This window comes from Maniola jurtina, chromosome 10 (genome assembly GCF_905333055.1).
Source record: "Maniola jurtina chromosome 10, ilManJurt1.1, whole genome shotgun sequence".
Taxonomy (NCBI): domain Eukaryota; kingdom Metazoa; phylum Arthropoda; class Insecta; order Lepidoptera; family Nymphalidae; genus Maniola; species Maniola jurtina.
In genome coordinates, this window is record NC_060038.1 from 11,810,578 (window position 1) to 11,823,107 (window position 12,530).

Here is a 12,530-nt window from a genome sequence, read left to right on the forward strand (position 1 = left end):
AATCTACGTTATACAGAGATGTCTAGAAAGAGATTTTATTGTAGGTAACATTCCTTTCCTAATCTGGGGTGGGAGTTTTAGAGTTATGTGCGTTTTAAGGCAATTAAATATCAACGGTGAAGGAAAACATCGTGAGAGAAATGAGAAATCGTGAGATTTCTTTATAGGTAATATTCTCGAAAAAATTTGTGAAGTCTGCTAATCTGCACTTGGTTGGCGCAGCAGCGTGGCGGATTGTGGCCTCGTTCTGAGAGAAGACCTGTGCTCAGTAGTGGGCCAGCGATAGATTGATCATGATGATGATGACTGTATTCCAGAAAATAACTTCTATTTTTAGGTAGGTATCTTCGGTTACTTGGCTTTGATCTCTTTTACACCAAACTAACAAAAGCGTAACCTTTTCGATTTTATTGTGCCAAGGCCGTTGGCTGCGCCCACCATTATTCAGTTACCTATATCTGGAACCCTTGTAGAAAATCGTTGTAACCACTGCAGTTGCTCAGTTGGCATTCGCTCCATGTTATGTAAAGGTCAAAGCTTTAAAACCTAGATGTACTTTGTTGTAACATGTTTAGGTATATTTTTACTGGGTATTATAGATTGTACTAAATACCATTATTAACAAGAAACACTAGGCAATGCCCACGACTCAGTCCGCGTGGATTTATGTTTTTAAAAATCCGTATATACTCTGATTTTCTCGTATAAAAAGTAACTTATGTTACTATCCCTGGATTTTGGCAGTCTATGTAGGTATGTATGTATGTATGTACGTATATTTGTAGCTATGTGTGTTCCTTCATATCGCTGAGCCAATTTTTATGAATGAGGTGTCAATCGATTCGTTATTATGGTCCGAGTGACAGGGGCTACAATTTATACGAACAAAATCAGTATGACAGATGTTACAAAAGAGTGTGGGTCTCTGTAATATTTTTTTTATATAGTATCGAGTGAGATATCAAATAAAAGAAGAGAAAATTCTAAGTTAGTTAATTCTAAGTTCTAAGTTTAAGTAAGTTAAAATACACCAAACGCCAAAAAAATTGCGATATTAAATTAGCGCTATCTATCGGCAGTACCTACTCAGGTAGCAGTCGGGTTTTAGTGCTGTTTAACTTTATCTTTTATTTAATCTTTAATTTAGGGAGTTTTTCCTTTCGGAACAAGTCACTCTGTAAGGCATCTACATATATTAAACTAGAGGATGCCCGCGACTTCGTCCGCGTGGATTTAGGTTTTTAAGAATCCCGTGGGAACTCTTTGATTTTCCGGGATAAGAAGTAGCCTGTGTCCGTCCCCGGGATGTAAGCTAACCCTATACCAAATTTCGTCAGAATCGGTTAAACTGTTGGGCCGTGAAAAAGTAGCAGACAGATAGACAGATAGACAGACAGACAGACAGACACACTTTCGCATTTATAATATTAGTATGGATTACCTACTTTGTACAGCCGCCAATCTGACGAAGCATATTGGGAAATGGTGTAAATACCTCCCGTCTCTCGTTACGAACACATTCCACTAGTTTTAGCTTAGGGTCTAATACAAATAGATGGTAAAATGACTGTCAAAACGAAGCTAAAATAGCTTAACCTTTGCGATTTGGCGTGTCAAGGCTGTGCCCGCTGCAGGCATCACTATTCAGCGCGCGACTATCAATAGCTCACTATGCGATAGCAAGCCGTTATTCCGATCACGAGCCTCGTGGACGTGGCTTATTACGCCATTACACAGATTAAAGGGCTCTATTCATCACCAAATACTATTGATAGCAAAATAACTCTCAGCTTATTGATTTCATTGCTGTTTCTCGTATCTTCGTCTGCATGGAAGATCTTGTTTCTAAAAATCCTTCCTATTTAGGTCTACGGCTACGCTATAGAAAGAACCTTAAAGTGTTATAAAAAATATACACTTTCCAAGTGATCATTCATGGACATAATACTCTTCTCACGAATCCTTCGTACATAATATTATTCGAAATACACTTGTACATGTAAGTTCATTTAATCATTAATTAATTAACTTCAATGTTAATTATAGTAGGTACCTACTCGTAAGTGAGTGGTGCTATCGCCTCTCTGAATTGCTTAATAAGTGCCAGCTCTTGGCTAAGACCTTTTTTTGTCATAATCCATAAAAAATAACTTTAATATCACAAATGTTTCCATTAAACTGTTATTATTTTTAATAATATATTTAGGCACCTATCCGGTTTATTTCCCGGAAAATTCCCACCCTAAAGTTCAAACCAAGTAGCTACACTATCAAGCGTCGAGCTTCTTTCAACTAAATTAACAACAGGCTTACCCTTGAGGTTTCGCCATGTCAAGGCCACTACCTACGCCCACCGCTGTCCCGCCAGCTCCCCGAAACCCATCAATAACGTGCTATGAAAATAAAATACATTCAATGAAATTAGCTAAAAGTTTTATTTCGCTTATCACGCTATATTGTATAGAGCACTCAATTTTATTAAGGTATAAGTAGGAACTAAATGATTACCGCGTCTTCGTCTGCATATTTAAATTTCTTAAATTGGGAGCTCTTTGATTTTCCAGGCTAAGAAACCAGTCTTCGGGATGAAAGCTTTATTTTGTTACAGAGATCTGTAACAAAATATCGGATAGGTTTTAAAAAGAATAGTTAATAACAAACGAATGAATTTAGCTTAATATCAAATCAAAATTTAAATTATAACACCTATCATTATCGAAAGGGGCCAGGACCCTCAACAATGAGAAAGAGTACATTGACTTACTTCATGTGGTAAAGTTAAAGGTCAAAGTAAAGTAAAGTAATTCAATTTGAATGAAAATAGGTACATACCTAAATTCTTCATGAAGCATCAAATAAGTTTTAACTAAATTGAACAAACAAAATAAGAAAAAAAAATGAATCTAGTTCGCTACTAAAAGTAACTAAAAAATACTAGTTTTCAGCTGCATTCAGAGTTCACATTTTAGCCAGTGAAAAGCAAATAGCAAATAAACCTAGTTCTATTGAAAGTATGGCGCCATCCGGTTGGGCAACTTTGCCACACTGAAGGAAAAATTTCTCAAGCTTTTACACAGCCAAAGATTTACCGAGTGATGATACGCCTATGTACTGGGAACATTTTTTCTGTACCCAAAATGCAAAATGGATGGAGATCGGCATGAATGTAGGCTTTTTGTCCCGGCAAATGTAAGAGTTCCCACAGGATTGTCAAAAAATCTGAATACAATATATTAAATTGCAGACATCATCTATGTATTTTGTACCGAGATAGCTTGCATCCTGGACAGAAACTTAATTTAGGATACTTTGTACCGGAAAATCACAGCGGGATTCTGTAAAAATCCACAGGTTTTTTAAAAATCTATATCCACGCGGAAAAGTCGCAGAAATCATCTAGTAATTTATACATATCATTCTAAGGTAGGTGTACGGTACCCTTGTGGGCTTTCCAGTAAAAAATTTCGTGTGAATGCAAATACCTAAGTTAGATACCAAAAAATGTCAACCCTCGACTGTATGAGTTTGATAAATGGAAAACTGGAATATTTGCCGTGAATTTTTTAACTCATCTCGTACATACGTTCACATTTTGTATTCCATTCACTTGGAAATTGGAATTGCATAGATTCACTGTTAAATACTGCGAAAACAGACTAACTGAAAAATATTATATAAAAGAACTTATTTTGTCCGTAATTTTGTTCTGTAGGTTATTTAAAAATACAGCATGAACTCTTTGTTTTCTTGTCACTAAAAAGTCTAAAATCTATGTCCTTGCACTTGTTTAAAAGCTATGTGTTTGCAGTGCAAAAAAATACCAAAGAACCAAACAAACAGATACACTTTCGGATTTAAAACATTTACCTCATAAATGCGAAAGTGTGTTTGTTTGTTAGTTTTCCCTTCAATCACACCGCAACGGAGCAATGGATCATCGTGAATTTTTGCATAGATACCTATAGTCAAAGATCTGAAGAGTGAGTGTAATTTGAAGAATCCTCACGGAATTAAAAAAAATCTACGCGGGCGAAGTTGCGGACATCCGTCAGTAAAAATATAAAGTGTTATATTCAAATAGGTACATAACCAATGGCCTGCCTAGCAAGAGCACGCAAGAGATCATTTTAGTGGTCGGCTCTTGTTTTTAAAATGTTTCCTGTATTTTATCATCTGGATGTTTGAATAAATAAATACATTTACATTGGACGCTAGATCGTAAAATCAAGGCACATCGATAAATTCAGCATGGATGGCATTCCGACTCGGATCTACCTTGCCTAATTGGAGTGTCATGCCCTTTCTGTGATTGTGAATGTGACACCGTCCTGTAGGTAAGGGTTTTGTCAGAAAAGCGATTTGTATTTCGCTTGAGTAAAGTATTTAATTATAGGTAATTATAGGTATATTGTCCAAAACATGGTCAGAATTTAAGGTTAATTGCAAAGCGCTTAAGTAAATTATTAGATTTGCTATAGAAAGAGTACAAAATGCGAACTGCGTTAATTAGAGATTAACGGCGATCTCTTCGTCGGTCGGTCCATACAAACGTAGTTTGATTCTCATTTGAATATTAACCAATCAAGCTTGATGTAACTTTGTAGACACGCCCTTGAAACTAATACCTATGTCTGTAGTTTGCAAAATGACTTTTGGACTTTCTTTAGGCGGAGTCTCAAGTAAACTTAAGTCCTTATAACCCAGAGTACCTACTAGTTCCGAAGTAAGGCAGCTCGCTTGGGAACGCAGCAACTTGCCGGTAAAGTTACATAAGCTTTGTATGAACACGTATACGGTCAGAACATACGGTTTTAATACAATTATTTACAGTTTCTTTGAATTACTTGAGTACTTTAAAAGATTAAAGTAAGTTGCAATGAGAACTAACTCTCGAGACAACTAACTTTGGAACAAATGATCAAGAACTGCGTAGGGAATTTAGAATTTATAGGAATGAAATAAAAATATATTTATAGACTAGCTGTGCCCGCGACTTCGTTCGCGTGAAATAGTGTCTTTTCGCGCTTTATATAGCCACGGACGCTCAGGCGCGAAGCGTGTAGTACCTACGTACTCTGTACGTTAAAAATGTTCGCCGTGATTCTTTAAATTGACATAACTTTTTTATTTATGAACTGATTGACATGAAATAAACACTAAATGTTAAGTGAAGCTTACTACAATATATTAGTGAAAACCGTATCTAAATCGAATAAGCCGTTTCTGATATTAGCGTGCACAAACACACAGACAAACAGACAAACAGACAAAAAAAAATTAATTACAATTTCGGGTTCGGCATCGATATAATAACAACCCCTGCTACTTTTTTTTTTATATATTTCCATTGTACAGACACCACTTTTCTACAATTTTATTATATGTATATAGACTATATCTACCTATAGTGGTATTTAGACCACTATAAATATTGAGCAGCTCTTATTTCGTTATTTCGTTGTTTTTATTATTCAATATAGGCACACATCACGATCACAATATATTCTGATAGGAAGTGGCCTGATGTGACGCGTTTGTTTAGATAGAAGATGCCTATTCACTCTTATTTTGAAGACAACCGCATTAATTTAATGTTAGGAAACCCAGACCACAGGAGGTTCTCCTTTACGTGTTCTTTCTATTGAAATCCGTACAAAAGAATATAAAATATGGATTCCACTAAAATAGTGCCTTTATTTTAACACATTTTTACGAACACGCTTTCTATTTTTCAGCGACTTGGCGAATTAGTATTTAAGGTACCAAGCAATTACTACTTACACTAAAAAGCTTTACAAAATTTAAAAAACCGACTCCCAAAACCACTATAAGGTAAAAAGTAATTCTTGTTTCTACACGTGTACACGTGTCTGAAGTCGGGCGAGGTAAAAGAGACTAGAAATCTAAGCGTGAAGCTCGTTTCGACTTTATTAAAGTAAACATTGCGAAAAGTGCATTTCAGAATCATTTTGCTTTAAAAAGATTTCAATACTATCAGATAACATGCCCGGTTGAATTTCAGTAATTATTTAGAGTATATTTTAACCGAAAGATAGGAAAATGCAGTAGCTGGTAGCTTTCGTTATCGTGAATGGGAACTGCTATTTAAACCATCCATTTAAAAGTTTTTACTCTTTGTTTTTATTCGTCGATACTTTTTCGCTGTACTTAGTAGCTAGTACCTACTTAGCGAGCGAACATGAGGTATAAAATTACGTACACCTTTTTATGTCTTTCTCTCTACGTTTGACTCGTCATTGCTGACGATTTCGCGTGGATTTTCTTGGAATAAATTGCGGCGGACTCCCAGAGAGACAGGTTCCGTACATAGTCACTAGTCACTACCTAATACCCATATATGTAAATGCAAAAGTTTGTTGGCTTATTGCTTTGCCCTTCAATCACATCGCAACGCAACGGATCGACGTGTTGCATGGGTATTTATTATGGAGTGGCATACCTAGGCTACTTTTTATTGCGGAAAATGTTCCCAGGGGATATTTAAAAACCTAAATCCACGCGTATGAAGTCGTGGGCATCAGCTAGTAATAGTATAAATCAAAATATTTGCGTTATACTTTGTTAGTAATATACCTACCATACTTTTAATGAATCTTACCGAATTATTATTTTTACATTTTGTATTTTCAGAGTTAACTTTCCAATACGTAATCGGCTGTGACATTGCTTCAATATCGGGAATGGACCGAACCGAAATTCGTTTATTTTCAGATCGACCGCTGCAGGCCGGGCCGAAATATCTAGAAATACCTATCTTCCATTGGCACACTATAAGGCCTCTATTCTGAAGGGCAATTTATTTAAAAGCAGCTATGTTATCAGTAGAAAGCGATCATAAAACATATAAATGGATAACAATAGTTCTTGTAGATGCTTTTAGAATATTATTCCAAGATACTTATTCAAACGGCCCCGTTCTGCTAATGTTTTTTTCTAGTAGAAATGAATTTGCTTTTTACTGTGACTATGTTTATTATTATATTACTACTATTTATTATTATCGCGGAATCCTATAGTTTAGTAGTTTAATGGCTCGAATATAGATTTTGCATGATATGCGCACAGAGAAATAACAAGATATTTAATTTTAATCTAAGTGTGTATACTAATAAGAACCTAAGTTGTTCAAATGTATGAATACATTGACTAACACCTAATACCTATCTGCCAGCATTGCAGTCAAAAAGTTGTAAAAGTAGGTGGAGCGTCTGATAAGATCATGATTCGATTCGCGTGATTTCTTCGAGTAGGTATCGTAAAATACCTAGCAAATAAAAACCAAACATTTAGCATTAAAAGAAAGTTAGGCAAATATCTCTTCAAATGTATACACGCCCTAAGGTACCTATATTCGCTCCATAGATCATAAGACGTAGCTAAAGTGGCTTTGCGTCTGACAGCTCCAACTCAAACACACATGCTTCGCTTCCCGTGTTATTTTACAAACTACGAGTAGCTTTTGCCCTCAAAAGTCTGTGTGAAAGTAGGCTCTTAAAAATCCCATGTTTTCTAGACCAATAAACCTTTACCTGCCTGTTTTTCATTGCTCAGTCAATACTATCATTCCTCTTTCCAATTACGAAAAATGCTTCGATCATCTTTGCTATCGAAGTCTGTTGGCTCGATGACGCGCGGTAGCGATCGGAACTTGTGATTGCGCATTGTGATCATCACTAAATAGATACCTATCTATCTCGCGAGACCTCTTCGTAGGTAGAAAAAAATAGGCACGATTGGTTTTCATACTCAACTTTTCGACTGCAGCATCTGCCTGGTTGTTAGTAAACCTCAGAAAATACCTAATTGAACTTGTTGTAACGTAGACCCGATTGTGATAGACCGGAGGACGTACACCATTTATTAGTGGAATGTGTTCGTAACGAGGCGGAGAGATGGAAGATATTCACTCGATTTTCCATTCTTCGCCAGATCGGCGGCTGTAACGGCGCCCTATCCCAATCTCTGTCGGATGAGGCTATATAGGGCTCTGTTACGGTTATACAAAAAGGTCCTACGGAATTAGATGGCTTAACAAACGCAGATGCCTAACGGAGTGACATATTCCAATAGGAAAAAAACTCCTCCAAATAGAGAATATAAAAAAAAACGTTGACCCAAGTCGGTAATTGGATGGGTGACTAAAATTGGCCATTTAGCCAGCTTGCGTCAGAAATTTTTCAAAATCAAGGTTTTAAAATCCCGTTAGAATTTTCCAATATCCATTAGGAGGATCTACGTTAGATAGAAATTTTTTTACTTTTTTTTTTTAAGAAGATTAGCCATGCTTAATCGCGACTAATATTCCCCTTGCCACTCCAACTAAGCGTAAAGCTTGTGCTAGGAGTAGGTAGGTACGACAATAGTGCAACGGGTACCTAGGGTTTGAACCACCGACATTTCGGAATTCAACTCGCTCCTCAACCGTGAGCTATTGAGGCTCTTAAGTCTTAACCCTACGAGTACTTACATGCAAAAATCTCAAGTTTCTTGAGGTTTTAACTTGGAACAGTAAGTTGCAATATTTATGTCAATCAGGCAACTTTACCAACAGATTCCCAATTTACGAATTAAGATTTCAATACAAGCTGAAATTGGTAGCAGTCATCAAATCGTGACTAGAAATGGCAAATTCTATAGTAAATTGGAAGTGGCCGCTCGATGCAGTTTGGCTTTTGATTGGTTTCTGATTGCCTCTGATCGCTCTGACATTCGTCCGGTCCTATTTACGATGATACACAAAAGGCAAACTAGAAATTGAAATCAGCCAGTGCATCGTGCACTACTCTCTTTAACCTGATTGATGTGAGTAATTGGTTTTTGTTGGATTTATTGATTTTATGTTTACAAAACTTACATTTATACATCTAAAGCTGAATTAACTTCTTGGATTGACTCTTCTTCTTCTCACCATCATCACATCACATTAACTGCTGTGGACTTGATATCTTATCTATACCTACTTCGCCTGCCATTATAAGCCTACCTCGCAAGTTGAACAAGTTGAAAATGAGACTGACAGGCAGTGTCATCTACTCCTGCTCCTCCAGGCGTAGTGGAAGTAGTGGAAAGCGCTGTGGATTATAATTAGTGGGAGGACTCGAGTTTGATTCCCGGCAGGGGTTTTGAATTTCATAATTATACAGATTTAGAAATATCTGTGGTGTCTGGTCTGGTGTGAGACTTCGGCCGTGGCTAGCTACCACCCTACCGGCAAAGCCGTGCGGCCAAGCGTTTTGGCCTTCCGGTACAATACCGTGTAGAAACTGAAGAGATGTGGGTTTAATAAAAACTGCCATACTCTTTCCAGGTTAGCCCACTTCCGTCTTAGATTGCGTCATCACTTAGCATGGATTCGGATCGGACGCAATGCGTAATCGCCCTAAAAGGGACTTGCACGATTGACCGAGAGGAAACCCAAAGCTAGCCCTATTCAGCAAACAGCTGTCCATTTGCTATGCTTATTTTATTGTTATTTCCAGGAGCCATCCCGATGGTGACGGCGACGGTGTACTGCGCGCCCGCTCCGCTGCGGTACGCCACGCTCGCCGTCTACTGCCTCGGCAGCCTGCTGGGTCTCTACAAAGTAAATCATACTTTTTTACCTATAAGTAGCTTAACTAGCTTATCCCCGCGACTTCGTCCGCGTTCGGCCATGGCTGGTTACTTCTGCCAGTAACAATTCCAATACAATGCTGCATAAGAACCTCTCAGGGTTTTGAATTTAATTGAACGGCTATGCCCTGAATGTCCAGATTGACTTTTTTACGGCAGAACAGCAGATACCTACCTATAAAATACATTCGAATTGAAAATTAAAGAACATAGAGTGTGTGATCTTGAATTACCTGCACAGTAACAATAAAAGCATGTCTCGAAAAGCTCATTATCACAGATTATTTCAGCCTAGTAGGTACATGTTTCCTAGCTAGATCATATTCAACTTCCAACAAGATTCACACAAGGACGTGTCTCGGGCCAAAAATTGCCATAACTTACTCCTACTTTATATGGAGGTATAAACGCACTAAAATAGATCAAAATCTTGGGATTTTTTTTTATATTATGTAGAGTGATCGAAAGCTCACGGTTCTTGCAGCCCAAATAATCCAATCATTACCACAACGCTTTTTTGCGACATGTGCAGCGTTTGTTGATGCTGAGCCCCCACAAGAGTATATTTTACACTGGCTTTGCTTTGGATAATGCAGTTGTAGTAATATGTACCACGACGACGCTATAGGTAAGTACATGTCTTTATTGTACTAACTGTACTAATCTAATTTCAGTTTCATTAACAAGTAAGCCTTGCGCTAACGTAACTTGCAACTAGGAATCCGATTGCAATTTATCTGATTTAGAGACTTTCTTAAAGCTTAGATTAGATTGAGGGTGGTTTAGTTTAGTTTCGATTCTTGTGCTGTCAAAGTTCTCTCAAGCTAGAAATCTGGTGAAGAGAACCACTTAGAGCTCTCTATGGATGAATATTTTATACTTCCTCTATGGAGCTCTCGGTTTGATCCTGAATCGACATCTGTCAAATATTGGTATTTGAGCCATGGGTGAATGATTTGAGCACTGGGGGTGGCATTGATTAAAGATTTAAAAATATATAATATTCAAATTCAGCCCGTTACATACCTAGTTGTTTCAAAGCCTAACCTGCCAGTTTAGGTTAAGCTTTGGCCTTTGACAATAATCTATCTGTGACGTTACGCGTAAGTACATAATATGTGGCAAGCACATAAGCATTCGAATTTGTCTTCACTTTTAAAATTTTGTATATCCATCGTTGCCTATTTATATCCAGGGCATAAATCACGTCGATCTGTTGCTCCAGGGTGCCTAGATTGAAGTACAAATCAAAAAACAAACACGCTTTGGCATTTACAATATAGCAGCTGTAGTAGTAGTAGGGTAGTGATTTGCGACTGCTCGTCAGCTAAGCTTTCTCTTGTTTATTTACGGCGGCAATTTGCAGGGCGACTGGTTCGCAATCAAAGGCTCGTGATTCTGCCGTCGTAGCAGCGCGAGCTACGACGGCGCTACGTGCGTGTTCACGTAAAACCAGCGGGAGCGGGCGCGGTGGCGGACATATATTTTATTTTTGTCACAATACACACTGTGCAATCACATTAGATACTGTCACGAAACTTAATAATACCTAACAGGTGCAGGCTCGCTTCGCAAAAAAGTTTAAATAAATAGCGACTTTTGTTACGATGCAATAAAGTGCATAATATGAGCTTGCACACACTGCGGTTTAAAGTCAAACAAACGCCTCTCTTTCTATGACGTAAACTCTTACATATCTCTCTCTCTCTCTCTCTCTCTCTCTCCCTCTCTCTCTCTCATATATCTATGGTCACATGATGCTGTGTTGTGATTATGGATCGTATTGCAACGTAATCTGGTGCGACTATCAACCAATTTGAGCGCGCCTCGAGTGGATTCGCATGAATTTATTTATGCAAGCTATCTATGTGCCTTTCATCAAAATCTGTTCAGTAACTAAGGCAGGAAAAGGTAACAGACAAATAAACAAATTTTTGCAATAATAAAATAAAATAATTAACTTTTCGAGTGATGGAGTAGTCCGACTCAACTAAAAAGGATCTGACGTAGGACCGACGGACCTACGTGTTCTCTGAGACAAAGTGGTTTACCGCTGCAAACTTCCCAACTCTGGGGTACTACCACAGAATTCTTAATAGCACTGATGCTACTAATGATTTCCAGATAGAAAACCCACCGCGGCCGCGAGTGAATGTAATCAAGCACGAACTTTTTATGACTCTAATCTTATTTTAGCTACACCGTTGGGATTTTTTGACGCCTCGATGGGTTATTCATGAAACTTAATTACATTACCAACTGTCTGTACTGTATAGCTAATTATAGTTTCGATTGATGTGTAGATTGTTCGATAAAGAACTTGTTTGAAAGTAATGTATTCATTAATTAGCGTTAGTAGCGTTACCAATTTTTATTAATAATTATTCTTATAGAAAAAAAAACCATTGGACAAAGAAAATGAAATTATGAGATAACTAAGATAGGAGTTAGTAGTATTAATCATCACATGATCAGCTAGGGAACATTGCAGCTAAGCGCTAATTTATCATCGAAAAATATCATCCGGTGGTTAACGAGAGTAAAATATACTCTAGTCAATTTTACGGAAAGAGTCAACTTTAATTATGTGATTTGTTACAGGCAATGCGAGCATGGTCGCCTTGGGAGCGTAGATTATGCTTCGCCGCACCGTTCTGCATGCGACTCCTGCTGGCCGGGGCTAGGGCGGCGCGACTGGGCGGCGGCGACCCCCACGCTATCCTGCACGTCTTCTTACAAGTAAGACCTTAGTGACCTATGCTTCACCGCAAGGTTCTGCATACTACTCTTGTTGACCGGCACTAGGGCGGCGTGACTGGGCGGCGGCGACTCCCACACTATCCTACACGTCTTCTTACGAGTACGACCTTACTGACCTAGGTTTGTATGGTTTTTCA

The 12,530-nt window shown here is 38.0% G+C and overlaps 1 protein-coding gene across 1 annotated transcript in view; it reads left to right on the forward strand.

Annotated features, from left to right (window-relative positions):
* The window catches only part of LOC123868871 (progestin and adipoQ receptor family member 4), a 59,981-nt gene that overhangs the window by 31,240 nt on the left and 16,211 nt on the right, over positions 1–12,530 (forward strand). The window contains exons 3-4 of the mRNA XM_045911526.1: positions 9,501–9,604; positions 12,235–12,372. Of these exons, the coding sequence (XP_045767482.1) occupies positions 9,501–9,604; positions 12,235–12,372 (242 nt within the window). The remainder of the gene's footprint in view (positions 1–9,500; positions 9,605–12,234; positions 12,373–12,530) is intronic.